Consider the following 19,345-nt stretch of genomic DNA (forward strand, 5'->3'; position numbering starts at 1 on the left):
TTGCTATTTTTTCTTGAAAGCAATCAGTCCTCCAAAATATGCTGAAATAGGTCTCCAAATGAATTATTTCTTAGTATGTTTGAGAATCACCACAGTAGGCAAAAGCGTTTGAAGAAAAACTGCTCTCAAAATAGCTCAATTAAGAATACTAAAGAAATTGTACTTACCTGTACAGTAACTACAGTCCTTCAGAATGGATTGCCCATGTAGATTTTCCACTAAGTAGTCACCTTTCTCTCTTTTTCTTGTTTTTTTTTTTCTTTGTTGTTATTGTTGTTGTTATTTCTATGTTCTGGAGACAACGTATAGTAAAAATACATATTCAGAGTGACAGTGGCTCCTGCACTTTTTTGTACTCTTGGTGAGATAAATCCAGTTGTGTGTTTGTGGATGAAGTGGGCACTGCTGGCAACAATTCTCATGTCTCGGGCACGTCCGTGTAACAAAGCACATGGGGGCTGCTCATCTTGGAGGACCCCCAGGTACTGTATTGAGAAATAACCTTTCCTTAGCGTTACTCTGAACCACTGGGATGATAGTTTAGAATTCATTTACCTTATGTTATTTTACTGAAAAATTGAGGACTCTTGTGGTGTGCTTGAAAAACTTCCAGTGCAGAGGATATTCAAATACATATTTTCCTATCTTTCATATTTTGTGTGGATATATAGAGTATTTATCGTACAGTGCTTATATAGTTCCTTTTGCTTCTTAAATCACAAAGTGGTTTTTACAACATGGTTCTTTGTCTTTTTTCCGTAGGCATTTCCTATTTAAACATGGATCTGGGTCTTCAGCTATCTTCAGCGCGGCCAGTCAGAACTATCCTTTAACATCCAATACTGTTTACTCTCCACCTCCCAGGCCTCTTCCTAGAAGTACCTTTTCTAGACCCACCTTCACTTTTAACAAACCTTACAGGTGTTGCAACTGGAAGTGCACTGCTCTGAGTGCCACTGCCATTACGGTCACCCTGGCGTTGTTGCTAGCCTATGTTATCGGTAAGACTCTCTTCCTTTTCTGTGCTGAAATATTCTTTGCCTTTTCTCTTCTGTTGTCTTGCCTGCTTTTATACTAACACAAATCATGTTTTACTAATAACGTTTGCCACTGGATGCTTTGTAAATTCTGGTGAACAAAGTGCTAGGTTGGCCAGAGGTTGAATACAACACTGGATTCTCATTAACTTTCTACTCTGTTAACCTTGATAGTGCCTAATAGAGAAAGAAATATTATTCAGGATGACATGTTTATACTGGCAGAGGACTCCTACTGATTTTAATTGCTGTGATGTTTTTCTTAAATTAAACATTTGATTTTCATATTAAGCCTTACAACATTGTTGCTTTTAAAGAATTATTGAGGAAAAGACTGATAACTCTTAACTGTGTTTTGCCTTCCTACCTTTATTTCATTTCTTCGGTCTGATCACAATTTAAATCTTTTATTTTTTTCCCCGTAATTCTTATATCGTTAGCTGGAATGACAGCTAGCTGTAGAAATACGTAGTGTTTTACATTGTGTTTTCTCAGATATATTTTGTTGTCCCTTCATTGAATTTGTGTTTCAGAAAAGTATTAAGTAGACTGAAGTTCAGTTACTTTATTTCAAACTCATCTTTGCAAGTACCTAGCTTTGCAATTTTGGTATCATGACAGATTGGTAGGATTTATCAGAGGAGGCAGAAACGCCTCCCTTTAGGGATATTGGATATAGATATATTGGAGGTGGGCCTGGAGTCAATGTCATTACAACTGTGCATGGGAGAGCAAGTCTTTGTGACTTACGGCATGACATTTTGACTGAACGTTAATTATCACACTGAGTTTTCAATCTGAATTGAAAATAGTACAAAACAGTCATTATGTAGAATCTTAGAATGCTGCTGTAGCTTCTGTAAACACAGGGAAATGTAATTAATTTTTGCTTGTGTGATGCCCTTTCTCACATGCACTCTTGGTTTGGTAATTTAGTTACCACTTAACAGGTGGGCAGGAGCTAGAGTATCCCCAACATCTCATAGCTTGAATGGGAGCGACTCTGAGTTTGTCTGAATGACTGGTTTGTACTTGGTAAAACTTGTCCAGAGATACAAGTACAGATACCTCCAAACCCATAAGTGGCACTGATTATCTATATTCTCTGAATAAATGTCTTTATAGTGAAAATTACTACAATTCCAGTCATTTTGGTTTTCCATTGTTTTTTTTTTTGTCCCCTAGTGACAGAGTTCTGGTTACTGTCAGTGCGATGCTCATCAGGAGGGATTTTTTCTAACATCCCCTCATCTAATGCAGATGGGAAAGCAGATTTGATAATTTCTGGTGTATGATTATTTGAAAGCACCTGAGGATCTAGTAAGCTACATTAATTGCAGATTTACATAACAGCTGGTGAGCATATGCCCTCACTTAGGATGAGCTGTGTAATTTTTGCAGCCTCATCTGTTTGCCACATATATATCCCACCTACACCATTTTGATTTTATCTGGATGAAGTACTGCCTGTTTCATCCCTGCTTGGATTTCAGTCTGCCACTGAAAATTGTTTAACTTTCTAGAGATACACTGCTGCATGTCATCAGCCTGAGAAGGCTGTAAGCGCTCCGTGTCACTATGAATTAAGAAGCTCTATATGAATTTCTCGTAGATGTATCTGTGTTTATCTTAACCTGGTAACATGGAGATGTAACATGTTTTTTTTTTTAGTTGGACAAAGCAAGGTAAAATTAAAATGTCTTTGTATTTTATAAATTATTTGTATTTCTAGTTATGTTTTCTATAGCAAAATATAAATCTCTGAAGCAGGAATTAATTCAGAAAATTTTCCAAGATGCCATTATTTGCTCTTGTTTGCCCTAGAAATGTTTCAGTTGCATAAGCTTTCCTGCAGATTCGTGCCGTATTAGTTAGCTTATTCCAAATTAATATTCATGCTGCCCATTTCTGATTGGTTAAATATTTAAATAAGTTCATGGGCTGTTGTTATGATTCAGGTGCCTTACTTCTTTCCCTCTTGTTAGGTATGAATAATGGCAAATAAGCTATCACTTGCTCTGTAAGGTTTCATATTTGCATATCTTTTCACATCAAAAATTTAAATGTGTGTGTTTAAGAGTAGCTGAATATTCAAAATCAAACTGTACGTAATACTCTGAAGTTAAAATTCACTCCCCCGAGTATTTGCTCACCGTGTTGCAGGTTCCTCAGTCCTCACTCCAGGCAGGTTTTCTTCAAGGCCGAGGGCGTTACATCTGAGCAGTGACTGCAGACTTGGGCCCAAATTGCAAAACAAAATCAGTGCTAATTTCGGGGTCAAAGTTAACCTAGGATCAGCTCGGTGGTTGTTGCTGGAAGAATAAGGGAGGCTTTGTAAAGGCAAAATTATTTTCACCAGTGTATTTTATAGCATAGTCTGCATTAACTTATTATGAGCTGTGATTTCAGGCCAAATGAACGTAGATCAAAATTTAATATTAAGCTTTGTCTTTCCTTTATCTAATAACTTAAATGTGCTTTCTCAAATATCTTGTACTGCTGTTAGCTGCATGAGCTACATGTTAGTGTTAAACATAGGCCCACATCTCAGCATCAAGTCAGAACATTCCCAAAATCTTGGAAAGCCAAAGCTTATTCCACATCAAAAATTTGCAAGTGGCTCTTGTGTTTGTAACATACTCATGCCAGAGTGCTCTAAGCTGTGATTTCTTTTCAATCAAATGGTAAAGTAGCAAAATTATTTTGTTTTTATTTTTCAGTCTTTCCCTGTTGTCAGTGGGACTCAATAGAGGAGCTTTTACTTGAGAACACATACTTGTGTATTTTTCTCTCCTTTGAACTACTGATCAGTTTGAAAAAAAATATTTTCATGTTTCCATTTTTGGCCTGTAATCACCATGTTTATTATTTAGTCCTTTCTAGAATAAATTTGACTATTATATAGACAGTAAGGAAATTATAGAACCATGTAAATGATTGTGTAACAGCTGATTTATTGAAACTCTTTAGTCATAATATTTAGTTTAACGAGTAAATCATGTATTTTCACTTCAACAGGAGTAATTTTTGTGAATAGGTTCTAAAGTCATCACAGTTACTCAAAAAAACCCCTTAATTTCTTAAAGTGAGTGTTTGGTCTCCGCGTTGTAAATGTGTTGGATTATTTTCTATCGTATACAGGCATATGTACTTTCATTTTTCTTCTGTACTTTCCTGTATGTTGAGAACTGTAACACTTTCATGGCAATCTGGAGCACAATTACTCAAATTTGCCCACCAAGAGGGCAGTAAGGCAGGTGGGCAACTGGGACACCCGGCGTGGAGGTGACGTTAATACTCGTCATTGGTGCATCCGGGCTGCAGAGCTCCGCCAGCGGCTCCCGAGAGCCTGGCCAGGGCTGTGGGAAGTGGGCATTGAAATCCAATTACCTTGAAGTTTTTCTACTTTTGATTGTAGGACAGAAACAGATAAATCCCTGGCTATGCGTTGACATTAATTTCTCTGGCGTGAGGTGTTTGAAAGGACTGAACATGATCCGTGTCACCAGTTTGGGCTCAGATATTTATAGAGGTGGCACCTTGCAGAAGGACAGTGTGGAAAGGAAAATTGAAATTTCTGTAATACATTATAAATAGTTTATTTTCCCCGGTAAGTCAGATGAGGACTAGCAGACACTGTGTACGTACTGATGTCCAAAGGCTGTAATGTAGATTTCAAATTATCACATGAAAGACAAGAACGTATCTGTTTGATTCAATGCAGTCAGTAGTTGTGTCTCTCTGTTCACTTATTGGTCTGTGTTGCTATAAAGAGTATAAAATAGGCTAAAATTGTGGAATTCTCTTTTTTAATCTCATTGTAATAAAAAGGTAAGAAGCCCTGTGTGATTAAAGAAGAAATTTGACCAAGGATTTTAGAGTAAACAAGGAAAATAAAAGAAATAGAATAAGAAATATAATATTTTTTCTGTAATTTTTTAGCACCATAGCATTTTCTTTAAGGACAATACAATGTTTGATGTGGCTGCTCATCTAGTCAGTTATTTTTAGCCCATTAGGAAGTGGGATTTTTCTTCCGTGATACCTTAGCGTTTTATCAACAGCTGATTTGGACTTGCAAATCACTGGTCCTATTGATCAGAGGTGCTGAACTCCTACGGTTCCTATTGATTTCAGCAGGAGATGCAAATGTTCAGCGCCTCTGAAAATTGCATGCCATGTTCTTAGATTTAACCATCCCTGACTTTGAAATGACTATTTTATATACAAATGAATTCTCAAGTATGGATATGAAGTTGTCCCCATCCTTCACGATATTATCACTATTTATGAGTCTGCACTGGAGATGTGTGTTGGGTCTTAAATTATATTCATACGGGGGGTGAGGAAATTAAAACCTCTCTACTGTCTGCCGTTGTGACCGGCCATTTGTCACACTGTGGATGAGGTAGAGGAGTGATGGTTTCAACACGAGAAAGGCCAGGCCAAATTTTAAGGGTGTATGTATCTCAGTGCATAGATATATGATATTGGTTGCATAGCTTTATACTATATAAAACAGTAGGAAAAAAATGGAAATCCTTAACTCTGAGAACTAGAAATTATGCAGAGAGGGCTCCAGGGAAAAATGTGCTGATTTTACAGTGAAGAATACCATGGTTTAGTAAACGATGCTAAATGTTTCAGGTGTACGTAAAGGCTGTAATGCTCTGAAATGTCATTGAACTCCTTACTGGGATAGCTCTCACTGAGGCAGGTACATCAGGGTTTCACAGCGTGGAAATCATGGTGTCTGTTCTCTGTGAGCCTGGGTCTTGCTGATGAGCTTGGTATTCTCACAAATCTTTAAGTATGTTGAGGAGAAAGCCTGACAACACTGTACTGTTGTCTAAGATTAGGTTTCATTTTTTCCCAAGTCTAACATATGAGTTAGTAATGACAAATGAAACCAGGGCTACTTGTTATACATCCCAGTTAGGAGGACTGCAGGAAAGGAGAGGGTATTTCTATTCTCTGGTGTAACAATGTGTTAAGTATAAAGAGAAGACTGCTTGAGAAAGAGGAGAACCCTTGAGAGTTAAGACAGCTGTAACAAATGTATGGAAAAATTCTGATTTCATGAAAGGCCGAATATGGTCCAAAATAACTTATCACTTCAATATGAATTTAAAAAAAAAAATTAGTAAGAGCAACTCAAATATTAACAGCCTCAATTTTTATTGGAGCAGAATGACATAGCATTTTATTTACAAAATGAACTTACAAAAGAAGAACACTCCTTCTGTAGGTCAGGATCAGAACTTTGATCCTGACTCTTATTTGCATTCAGATATTTTCACATTGCTTCACCTTTACAGCGCCCAACTGGGACTGAGGCACTGATGCGCCCATGGCTTCACGCCACAGTGAAATCCAGTTTTATAAGCAGAACCTGCTAGCAGTTATAGAACATAAATACTTTCCTGGCACTTGGTGAGACCAGGTGCAGAAAGAATAGTCAGCTGCTGATATACATTCTACGACAGCTCTTCTAACATCTAGGCTTCAGGGGGATGATCTACAGAGATTTTGTAAAATAACTGGAAACAGCAGAGAAAGCTAAACAAAAGCCTTTAGTGGAGGTCAGCAATTTGGAGAGATTTCGCATTTGTAGGATTTTTGTCCTCTGAAGTTCGTCGTGCGGGTTGGTAAGTACTTATTGCACAGGACTTTTTTTGACATCTCCTCACTACCGAGAGTCTGTTTTGCGCTGGAGCCAAGCCTCTTATTCATATTCTGCCAAACGTGTAGCACAGGAGTTGACAAGCTGTGCTTACACAGAAGGTAGATAAGAATAAATTAAATTAGATCATTGGCTTCGTAGCAGATGGCAGGTTAATCCAGTTTACAAAGCGAGTTCTGAAAAAAAAAAACGCTTATGTATTTGTGAATATTTGCTTGAGTATGCCATAGAATTGCAGGGAGTGAGTTAGTTGATCTGGAAGTGTCAGTTTATTTTGTTTAAATGTTGAATGAAATAAGCACTCTGGGCATTTATTTCAGAGGTAAAGACCCCAGCTTTGGTTCCAACTGGAACCCAACTGGTTTTGCTTACAGCAGGAGTGTGAAGCAACTGAAAATCTGCCTGTAGATGGAGAAAACCCCTTGGGCAGCATAAAGTCAGACACCTTTTTCTCTTTGTTCCATGGGGGAAATTTATGGGAAAGGTAGAAGATATAGATAGGCCTTTAATTTATCTTTTTCTGCAAGAGATCTGGTTTATACCTAATAATTATTTTTTACCGAAGAAGCATAATAAATTAGCCCACAAAAGCTCTGTACTGTGAGTAGATCTTCTGTATTCAAGAGAGAGGTCATTTAAAGTTATTCTGAGCACCTCTACCGTGCAGCCTGGCCAGGGAAGGGTGACTGAGGAAGAAGCTTAGTTTCAACATAATCCTGTGGCATCCTCCAGTCTCTTAACTCCACTGATTATACGGACTCCTCTGAATTTAGAATCTGCAACAACATCCAGAATGCATGTTGTGTGAAAAAAAAAAAAAAAGTATATACCCGCTTTTGTGTTACAATTGTATCTGAAACTTCAAATTTAACAGGGCTATCTAATAAAATATGAATGGCATATAGATATGGTAGCATCTATCGTGTAAGCTCTATCTCCAAACGTTATGTAAAGTGGGTCAAATTTTGCCTTCAGATATGTTTTCCTGCCTCCCGATCGCCTCAGTGAAAGCAACAACAGTACAACTCTGCCCGTGGCAGAATGCAACTCATAAATAACACAGAGCAAAGTAATAATGTAATGATAGAGGGGGAAATATACTGGAGGTTCAAGCAAGCCAGGAAATAATATATTTTCAGATGAGCTTTGCAGTAGGATGGAAAAACTAAGGAAATGGAGAAATCAAGTTGGAAGTTCAAGAATGCTGGGTAAAGAAGCACAGTTGCTATCAGCAGGGAGAATATTGACACTCGGTTTTTAGCCAATAGGTTCAGTTAGGCAAAGATGAGGGGATGTGATGGACTGATGAGCCTGGTGACTCAAGGCAGCCCCTCCTAACCTAAAGTCTTAATGTTGCTATTGTGAAGCATGCTGATGTTGCTAACAAGCTGTTTGATCTCCACTTGCCTGGTAGTCCTTCGTTTTTACTTGAAGCAGTTCACCAATGACCTTATGCACTCTATCAGTAGCTGAGATATTTTAGGTGCTGCAAAATACAGGGTGTATGACTGCAGAATTTTTCTGGAGTGCCAGGTAGGCAAGAACCAAAGTAGCTTTTGCTTTTTCAGTAATAGCAATGCAGCCATCAAACCTCAAAGGGTGTTTTTTGTGTTCTCTGGGAACTTGAGCTGCATCCAGTGATGGAACTTTAGTCATAATGGTGAGGTTTGGTACTTTTAGTCAGTAGCCAGCCCTCAAAAGTACTGCAGTCAAGGTCTCTTTGTGTAAACCTCAATCTGGAAGGCTGAACTTTGAGGAAAGGGTAGGGACATTCATGAGAAAGTGAATCTCTCTCCTTGTTGCCTGGTCCAGTCATAAGTTGGACAGAGTGGTGGTGTCATCTTCTGCTTAGTCTGTGGAGTAGGGTCTTGTACCTGGGCACTACGCATGGGAAATACAGCTGAGAATCTTACAAAAGTATTTATGCTGTGGGAAATGACATTGTGGCCCACTGTTGAATTCCACGTTTTCTATGTCCCTTTGTGTAAAAGGGGAAAAGCAAAAGCCAGAAATCCACTAGAAAAATCAAAAAGAGAATTACTCAAGAGAAGTTCTTTTGAGCTTTATAATGAAATTCAGTATGTGCCTGGGTATTTCTAAAGAGATTTGAGAGAAAGGAATTTGTAACTTTTATTTAATCTTATTTAGTGAAATATCTGTATATTTAAAACATGATGTCCATATGTTGTAGGAAACACAAGCTTTGTCAGAATTATGTATACCCTAGGTAAAAGAAAAGTATCACAGAAAATGAAGTGGCAAGGTAAGGCTCTGTGACTGCTAAATAAACATGTATTATTCCTGTAGTTAACTTCTGAAAAAGGCATTTCTGAGCATTGATGGCTTTACTGGTGTATGTGGTCTGGTTATTACAGAGTGAGACCTGGATCTGAAGGTAATTTCTCAAGAGCTATAGCTAATGTAATGGAAGTCAGATTGATTTTAAGATTGCAAGGTTTCTGCAGCGTGAGAAGTCATTCAGTTTTGTTCAAGTAGACCTTGTTTTCATAGCAATGTGCTTTGTTGTTCAGATACTTGGTCTTGCACATTGTTTCATTTGAAGCTGGTCTAACAGTATCCCGTGTCATTTCCCATGGACTGTAAGTCCAAAACTGGGAGAGACCAGCGCCTCTGCAGTGCAGTGCAGTTGATGTTCCTCAGGGAGGAACTGACTGTCAAACAGACCTACAAACAATTTTGCCTGCCTGCCAAACATTGGCACCAACTATAAAAACAACAGCACTTCCCCAGCCTGAAGGAAGACAAAACAAACAAACAATTGAATCAGTGTGAATGGGTGACAAAACCCGTAGTGTATGTAATCCGGAAAAGACACATAGTAAAGGAAAAGGTGCGTTATGTGTTCAGTGCTTGCTTTGTGACATGCCCTCTGCAGCACATGCAAATACTGTCTTAGGAAATTAATAATAGCAACAATGGGAGCAGTGTAAGAAAGCAACTAGGTTATGTTCATGATTCTCTGACCACTTCTATAAGCTCATTGATGTGTGCTGTTAGGTTGTGGATCTAGTGTTGATGTGTTTTAAGTGCTGATATAATTATTTGTGTTAGTATAAACGATCCGAAACGTACATTTGTTAGTTGTCAGTCCTATTGAACTTTGTTCCTTCTTGTTATTAACTCTTTAAATAATAATAATAATGTCTAAAAGCTGAAGCCAGGAGGAAGAGCTGTCTGCTCCAGAGATGTCAAGGCATGTTGATTGTTGTTGTACCTTCTGTACATAGAAGTAATCTGTCTTGCGTTATTAAGCTCAAAGATGAGAGCTTAGGTCTGTGTGATTTGACTGCAAGAACCTTTTCAAAGTATCAGCATGGTCCCTTGATGGTTTCAGGTCCATAGAACATGAAGCGGTCCAGGCAAGTCTCTGGCTTGAGACCTCACCACTGACGCAGTAGTAAGCTTCTAGTATCTCTTCTGGGGAGTGGGAATTTACTGTCCAGTGGCGTGTCTCCAGAGCCCGGATCTGACAGTGAAGCAGTGAGAATTCAGTAATTTGGCTCTCTTCTTCTGAAGCCAGTATAAAAAAAAATATAAATATGTCACAAGTACTATCACCTCACTAATTTGACGAAAATTGCTTTATTTGGATCATGTATCTGCAGCCGGGTGATCCAGGAGTGCACAGATCTGGAATTAGTGATCATAGATGGGCAGCCTTGCATTCCTGTGGTAGTTTTGGCAAGCCCTTGCCAGGAACCCATTCAAGACGTGGGGTTTTTCTTTATAATTTAACTTTTCAGCTTGCAAGGGAGGCTTGTGAGCAAACACATAGAAAACAGATAGTAGACCTGAGGTTTCCTGTTTGTATTGAGATTTTTTTTCTAAAAATATGTGCAAGTGCAAAAGAAAACAATGTACTTTCGAAATGCAAGACCCGTTCTAGATCACACTTACTTCTCCTGAGAGTCTCTGAGGTTCCTACATCATTCCGGAAGAGCAAATATATTGCCTGAGGCTCGCGCTGTGGGCAGATGCTACTCAGTGCAAATTGTAGCATGTGGCTAAAGAGCCCACTACTTGGGGTTTGCTCTTTACGTGACAATTTCAGCTCCTCTGCAGGGCGGTATCCTCAATCCGTATTTTAGTGGGTCATCAGTCCTCCCTGCTGAGTTACTTCAACGCTAAGGCAACCTCTTCCTTGGAGGAATTTGCCCTCCGCAGTAAGACCTAGGTAATTGTCTACAATGACTGCAGTACTGTCGTATTAAGCTTAAAATAAGATCTGCTCTTCCTATCTTTCTCCTACTATCCTTCGATGCCTCGGATCAGAAACAAAAGCAGAAAATGTGAATGGCTGTGCAGGCAAAGAGTAGTAGGCAACCCCTATGTATGGTAATAAGGACAGTTTACAACTTCATAAAAGGATTAATTTAGTAGATTTCTCAGTGCATACATAAATAACAACTATATTTCTCTTTATATGTGTTGTAGAATAATTGCATATATTTTAGATCTAGAGACAGTATTTTACCTGTAGTGTAATTCTAGAATAAGTCTATGGAGTCAGTGTTTTTACTCATGTTTGACCTTAAATGTAAAGGTTTGGGAATGCAGTGGGCACAGTTTCACTTAGAACTGGGTTGGAAAGGTGAGACATTTTACTTGGTGTCAGTGATTTAATCAACCAGCTCTGAGCTCTTTGAATGCTGAGGGACAGCATTGGTGTAACATTACAATCTGTCACACAATATTAAATTCATTCAACTGTTATCCTGTCAATTGCAAGTATTTCCATTAATTGCTTTAGAAATTCCTCACCCTGACCTGGCTGAGCTCCAAAAGAAAGTGTGGAAACTAATTAAACATTGAGTTTTAAGGTAAAATAGTAAATTGCTCATTAGACCCCTTGAAATTCTGATTTGTTGCTAGCAGAATGAAGTACTACTTGACTTTGCAGAAACTGGGTCATGGCATTCTTTCTTAGTCTGACTGAAGGTGCTGTAGCTTAGGCAACAATTAATGGGTCTTCATTTTTTTGCAGCAGTACACTTGTTTGGTTTAACCTGGCAACTTCAGCCTGTTGAAGGGCAGCTATATGAAAATGGAGTTAGCAAAGGAAATCAAGGAAAAGAATCTGTGGATACTACGTACTCACCAATCGGAGGAAAAGCTTCTGATAAAACAGAGAAAAAAGGTATGTGTGAATGAGAAGACAGATTACAAATATTTAAACATTTCTACTGTTACAGTTTGGCAGTATTTTGAGTTGAGGTTCTTTTCTCTAGTATAATTTTAAAATGAGTATGAAAAAACCATAACCAGATTATTTCCTTTAGCAGACCTGTGACTGAAATTAACAACCGACCCGAGCCATTAGGAAGGTAATGTTCTATAGCAAAATAATTGTCAGTCTTTTGTGAGAGAAGAGAAATTAGAGCCTTTGGCTTCTCTCTTAAGACAAGGGAGCTGAGACCGTATTCGCCTTGTTCCCGTTTGTGCAAGGGGCTTGATGCTGTGCCTGTCTTGCAAACCAAAGTCAGTCTTAGGCAAAGTGAAACCCTCCGTGCTGACAGGTCAAAATGTGCAGAAGGGTAAAAATCTTAATGCTTTTAAAAGGCCTCTGGTTCTTGAAGGCATAAGCTCAAATACAGCATCCTGTCACATCCTGGCTCAACCAGTCATAGTGAATCAGCTCGCGGGAATCTACTGAGGTTTGACAAAACGCCTGAGCCACTCTGGCAGCTCCGTGCTGCCGGGGGGCCAGGCCTGCTCTGCCCCGGCGCTCCCCCTCTGCTGCTGCCCGCGTCCCCGTGCCCGCTGCGGGGATTGTCTCATGGGTGACTGAGACGTGTCACCGCGCTATGGCAGCAAAAAACAGCTTCATTAAAAAATGCAAATAGTCTTCTGCCATGTAAGTGGCTGAACCAGCTCTTTTGAAAGGGCAGAGAAGTGCCGGAGCTGGCACAGGAAAGGAGCAGACTGTGCATTCAGGAGTGGGAAACAGAGAGCAGGACTGTCTCTGAGATGCACAATTCCTTTCTCTCAAGTCCTGTCATTTCATGTTGTGAGATCGCCTACTCCAGTATTAGTTACAAGCTCTGGCCTGCGCTTCCCTTGACCACCGTGGTGATGCTTCCTGACTGTAAGATGCAGATCAGATGGCCCTCCCGTTTCTTTTTATGATACTCAGAAAAAGTGGATAAATCAGATTAGATCAGAGAAAAATGAATGGGAGTAGAATATGAACCCTCGTCTTTCCATTTGCTAGGAGGAAGGTAAAATTGTACTGAGAGCTCTGTAACGATAGATTTCCAGAGCTTTCAAATTCTAGAGCAGAACCGTGATTTTGTGTATGCCAGGTAAGATCTATGACTGTAAATATAAGACAAGGTGCGACATTGTCATACCAGTCCCTTCAGAAGGAAGATTACGTCTCACATCAATAGTCTTACAAAGCAGTGTGGCACAGCTGGATAGAGATCGTGTTACATAAACGAGCAATATAAATTTATGTAAGGAGGCAGTGATGTTGCTATCCATTATTTCGTCCCTCAGAATTGATTGATAGTGAATTGCAGTAAGTGTTTTATACACTTATTTTTGTCCTGGCACACTATGGAAAGTATCACAAATAGTTCTTCTAAACTGCATTAAATCATTTTGTCAATATATTACAGATTTAATAAAAGCTCTTCCAAAGCATTTGGCTTCTAAAGGAGGATGTGCAGGTAAAACATTGAAAATCTTAAAAATTAGATTCTTTAAAATAGAGAAAAGAATATGTGAGTCAATAGAGGTTCAATGTAGTAGCTATAAAACCAAACCACCTGCCTTGCCGGAGGCAGTCCCAGTGTCTTGTGTAGCTACGCAGTTCCCCCGCAACACTAAAGCACAGAGAGCTGTGATAGCAGAGCCACTTCACTGAGGGGTTTTCCAGCAGTTTCAGAGGTCAGTCATGCGTATAGCTAGACTATCCTTCCGTTTGTCCCCTTTCACCTTTAAGGGGTAACCTGTAATCCAGAGTGTGTGCTAACAAGAACTGTACGCTTGGGAAAACACAGGAAAAATCATGTGGATTTAGTACCAGGGATTAGTACGTGCATAGACTGGCTGTGGCTAATTTTTGCTGGTTTTATTTCTATCCATCACTTTTAATATGTATCAATAATTGTATTCCCAGGGCTTGTAACAAATTATCCATGTAGATGTGCCAGGAAGAAGGGTTTGGAAACAGGCAACTCTGTTCACTACAGCAGGATACCACAGAAAGTTGATACTTTGCCTGTGAACTTGAAGCCTCTAACGTGATTTCACAGGGATAAATAGCTGCTGTCAGATATTGTGACCTCCCATTTTCCCAACTCAATGCAGCAGCACAGACTGCTTTTCCAGGCTTTGAAAGTATATATTTTGACTAATCCTTTAATGAAAATCAAGTTTACAAGGCAGCAAGTCAGATTTCTTTAAGAAGTCACTTTATAACACACTGACCCACGACTATGAGTTAACATTTTAATATGTAGTAATGTGATTAAAAACTCAGACATCCTATTGATGCTGGTATTTACCAGGGGAGTACCAGGAGATTGATTGTTTCAGGATCAGTAATAATCAGCATATGTGTACTTGCTTGTGAAGATAATTGGCACCATGCTGTTCAGATTTTTGCTTTCTTGAAGCCAAGAGAAACCTGTGATTAGGAATCTATCTTCTGGTTTAGACTTGCAAGGAAAGTGTGCTTGGAAAGAATAGGGAAGAATTACTGCCAGTTGACAAGATTGGGAGTTGTACAAAGAATTCAATATAGATAATTAAATGATACTTTGTCATAAGAAAAATATTGTTATGAGAAAGATTTTATTTATTTATTTATTTATTTTTAGAACAAGAGCAGAACTTGTATTGCAGCCCTGTAATTTTAAAAACTTATTTCGGACTTTTTCAAGAAAGAGCAAGGAAGTTTCTGAGGATAGTCTGTGAATAGTGTGCCTTCAGATGCCTTTTTTTGTATAGCCAAGTACCTGCTTAGTTCAATTAAGCGCAGAAACAGAGCTAAATGATTTTTCTGTAAAAAAGGCACAGTGACTCAGGGAATATGTAAACATGCACTGCAGACATGGCTCTTACAGCAGCCTCTTCATGCTGTGTGGTTGTCTGAAAAAAATTGTGTTTGAAAGGTCGAGATGCTCGGACTGCATAGTTTCAGTAGGTAGTAGATCTTCTATATATTTTCATGTTACCATTGGGAACAGCAGCATGCACTTTCCTGTGTAATGAGATAAGAGTAATTTTAAGTGCATCTATTTTTTTAAAGATTACATAAAATTATCACTAAAGCAAAGGTATTTCAACCAAATGTGGAAAACCTCAGAGATATGTTGGTTTGAGCCTAGTAACACTAACGTGGTATTTAGCATAATTTGGTAACATCAATTAGTGAAAATACTCCCTAACTAAAGACAGACTGCTTTTTATTTTCAACTAAGAAACAGACCTTCTCACTTCAACAACCTAAGAAGCAGTTACTGTATTATAAAGGACCTTGAACACCGACCAATAATACCATTAACTTCAAAAATGATACTGTATCCTTGACTTTTTACTTAGTGCTCTACTGTCTCGTAATTGAATCACATTAATTACCATGTGTCAATATCGCCAAAAAGTTCCTTAGTGTTTTACTTAACCCAGGGTAATTGCTTGTAAAGAATCATTACCATTTAATATCTCTGGAGTACTGGAAATAGGGGAAAAGGTTTTTAAATTTACATCAACCAAGTAGGATCTTGTATGGGTTGGGGTGGGAAGGGATCCGCTTTTGTTGCCTGACATAGGAAGTTTAATTCTCTTTTTGAAACTCAACATTCAAGAATTTTTCCATGAAGCAAATTGGACAGAAGTCATCTCACCTTGACCGTTGAAGAAGCAGCCATTTGGAAATATTTTAACTCATGAACTAAGTAGCAGGTGTATTTTCAGAGTGTTAGTATCTGCGCTCTAAAAACAAATGCCTTTATGTGATAAGGTGTCGAAAGTCAGCTCCTAGTTCTTGCTGTAGGTTTGGTGACACAAAGCAGCTGTAAAGCTGGAAGATCCAGTACCTTGAGAATTGCTCCTGCCTTGTAAATTAAATCTCTGTTCATTAAGAATGCTAAGTAATTCCTACAGTAGTTAAAGCCTATGTAAGATCCCACTGAGGATCTTTGTTATTAATACGTTCAGGAAAAAGCTGGCCTTAGCTTTGCTGCTGCTGTTTTCATTTCCAATGGCACTTTATAAAATTTCATGTACATTATGTTGCGTTGGATATTTATATGCATTATTGTAAAAGGTCAGGCTCCAGTCACTTTGATTGCTCTTCTTTGTCCTTCTCTGTGATACTGGAATGAAATGAAAGATAAATGGATAGGGCTGCTGAATACAATCTTCTCCTGACTCTTCTTCTGATGCAGCATACTATCCTGCTTTTTTTCTAGTTGAGAGAAAGTATGGAAATGCAAGTTAGAGTTTTGCAAAACTTACAATAGAAGTAGCTCAGATGTTAGCAGGACTGGGTCTGTGATTTGTAGCATGTCACAATGCTGATCACAGACAGGCATTTGAATACACAAAAGCTGGCAAAGCAAGCCAGCCCCAATTTAGTTTGGCAGTGTTGTCGTTATGCATTCCATTTCCCTTTCTATTTCAGCTCTCTCATACCCATGTGTGAAGTTACATACTGTAGATCTCTGCAAATTTATTGTTAGCCATTATGAAATTATGCCAATTTTCTCTTCAGATTGCTTGTCCCTATCCTCGTGCCCCTGTTAACGCTTTCACGTGGAAAGTCCAAGCCAAAACAGATGCTCTTTATTTCTCCAGGACTAGATTATCACCATAATAAAATCATTAGGAATGGTGATTAATGGCAATCTAGGCTTTGGACATGGGCTCCGACCTACCAGGTTTGATGGATTTTCTGTCCTCACTGGTGTCCGTTTGTGTAGCTTATGCAATGCCCGTTGGGCAGCAGTCCAAAGTATGTGCCAGAGGAAGCTCTCCCTCTGTATTCTCTCTGTGAGTTCTCAGTTGAATGGGTTTTGTTTGCATAGCTGATAGGTAAAGACCGTGGTTTACACAACAGCACTTCTGCCTTTTTATGTTCAGTAAAGCCTTCCAAGATTTCCAAGGTAAAAATGCTCTGTGATGGCTGTGGTCACAAATATTGCATGCGAGTTTGTACTTCTCAACTAGTTGAATAAAAACGTAGTGGTTTTAGTGAAAACTTCTCTCTTTAGAGGTTGTTTTCAATATATGCCTATATACCTAAGGCACGTTTATACCTTGTGACCTGTTGTCTTCACTACCATGAACGCACAACTGATTGTCTTGTTTGTTTCTGGAAAATTAGTGTTTCAGAAGGGACGGACCATAGACACGGGAGAAGTTGAGATTGGAGCACAGGTTATGCAGACGATCCCCCCTGGTTTATTCTGGCGCTTTCAGATTACTATACATCACCCCATGTACCTGAAGTTTAACATTTCCCTGGCGAAGGATTCTCTGCTGGGAATTTATGGCAGAAGAAACATCCCACCTACTCACACTCAGGTAATTAGCAATAATACGAAGTCTAACATGCTTACATTTTCAAAGAGCAGTGGATGCGAATGTTCACCATACACTTTCAAAGTGGGGGAGGGAGGAAGGGACTGGCTGTGATCACAAAAAGCAATTTGTTTATCCCAGCAGGTAGACTTGAGGTCTAGCTATACCCTCAAACCATGCTCTCTCTGAGGAAGGGCCAGGGTCATACCAGAAGGGTCGGCAGTTGTGACCGGTGTGATGTTACTGTCTGAGAGGCTGGGCAGATACACGCTGTGCTGCTGTGTAGTTTCGACATCTTTGTGGGGACAGTGGGATGAAGTACCAGATAATTTGAAAATGGTTTAATCTTTTTATGACTTCATCAAAACCAACAGATTCCCTAGTCAGTGTAGGGTTTATAGGTGGGGGGAGAATAAAAAAAAAAAAAAGCTGTTTCTGGTTTCTAGCATGAAGATTAGTTTTGAGTGTTTACTCCTAGGGATTTTTTAGGAGAAAATCTAGTTAAGCAGTAAGAATATGCAATATTACTGGTCACGTTCAAATAGGGTTTTTTAGGCTTAATGTATTTGGCCTATGAAGCTGTAATTTCTGTAGATAACAGATTTTTCAGGTTTCTTATAGCAGGATCACACTCTTATAGCAGGATCACACTCCGTAGAGTGTGAGAAACTCATGTGGAAATATGGAAAGATTTACAAGGGACCTTTGAAGATCATCTAGTCTAGCATCAAAAATTATTTACTAGAGTTTTTGATCTTAGAAATAAGCACTTTTAGCTGTCACTGACTTTAATTGAAGCCGAGTCTTCAGTTGAGCTGAACTTCACTGAAAATCGGAATACCTAGAAAAACCTAGAGAAATATATACATTTCTTGAACAGGGATTCATAGCAAGATTTACATCTCTGAGGTTTTTGAGGTTAACTGGTCTGAGAGTTGTCATCATCAGCTTGGTCAGGTACTAAGAACTTCCATGTAAATACTAGATAGATACTTATTTGGATTAATAAAATTAAATCTAAATAAAAAGTATATTTAGGTTTTGATATATGATATTAAGGGACAAACATTTAAAAATCTGGTATAAAACAACAGGGTCTTTAATCTCTTCTTGGCATTTGAGATGAATCACTGAGTAATGTAGGCACTACAGCTTGGGAATTTTGGAATTATTCCCATTAAAGAGATGTAATTTTTGAAGTCAATCTGCTGTATTTAGTGCAGCAAGTCTGAATTTACCCTGCCATAGCAAACAGCAAGTCTTGATGCCAGATTTCTGACCTACCATAACGCTTTCTATGTGGAAACTGAAGCTAAATAGATTATGCAACTGCTGTCCACATTGGGGGATGCTTAGTGAGTCAGGCAATTCCTCTTAAGATTTCAACTGTTTATTCCTGTTTGAATGAGACAGGCAGAGCAGATTCATAAAAAATTGTTGGGTGGCTAATTTTTGCTCGTTATTATTTCAGTTTGATTTTGTAAAACTGATGGATGGAAAGCAGTTAATTAAACAGGAACCAAAAAACTCAGAGGAACCTCAGCAAGCTCCCAGGAACCTGATCTTAACTTCGCTACAAGAGACAGGTTTCATCGAGTATATGGATCAAGGAGCTTGGCATATGGCATTCTACAACGATGGAAAGAAGGTGGAGCAAGTGTTTGTACTAACTACAGCGATTGGTAAGAACAGTTACAATAAAATTGTTGTTCTGCTTATTCCATTGGAAAGCTGTATTTGAAAAGAAATAATTGACCTTGGTTCTGCCTTCTCTTTAAGTATTCTCTTAAATATGTTTTGTTTCAGCTTAGTTTAACCTCAGTGGAGCAGCTTTGTGTTTTTGCCAATATTAGACAAATAGCAACTGTTAGGTATTCAAGATGGATGTTACCAAATTAATTACGTGTGAAGTTTTCATGTGTGATAAGATTTTTATACGACAGCTTAAATGCTTGAGTAATTTCTTGTGTTATCTTGCACAAAGTAAAAGAGATTATGTCTACCCTCTCTATTTACATGGGAACCATAAATCCTACAAAAATTATCCAGGCTTTAAGTTCTTATTTCCAGTATT

The 19,345-nt window shown here is 38.7% G+C and overlaps 1 protein-coding gene across 1 annotated transcript in view; it reads left to right on the forward strand.

The window, feature by feature from the left end:
- TENM1 (teneurin transmembrane protein 1) overlaps window positions 1-19,345 on the forward strand; it is a 321,398-nt gene that overhangs the window by 178,777 nt on the left and 123,276 nt on the right. The window contains exons 5-8 of the mRNA XM_086756176.1: window positions 763-1,001; window positions 11,726-11,878; window positions 17,075-17,274; window positions 18,743-18,953. Coding sequence (XP_086612302.1) covers window positions 763-1,001; window positions 11,726-11,878; window positions 17,075-17,274; window positions 18,743-18,953 — 803 coding nt within the window. The remainder of the gene's footprint in view (window positions 1-762; window positions 1,002-11,725; window positions 11,879-17,074; window positions 17,275-18,742; window positions 18,954-19,345) is intronic.

The sequence above is a fragment of the Chlamydotis macqueenii genome, chromosome 11 (assembly GCF_036417535.1).
Source record: "Chlamydotis macqueenii isolate bChlMac1 chromosome 11, bChlMac1.mat, whole genome shotgun sequence".
NCBI classification, from domain to species: domain Eukaryota; kingdom Metazoa; phylum Chordata; class Aves; order Otidiformes; family Otididae; genus Chlamydotis; species Chlamydotis macqueenii.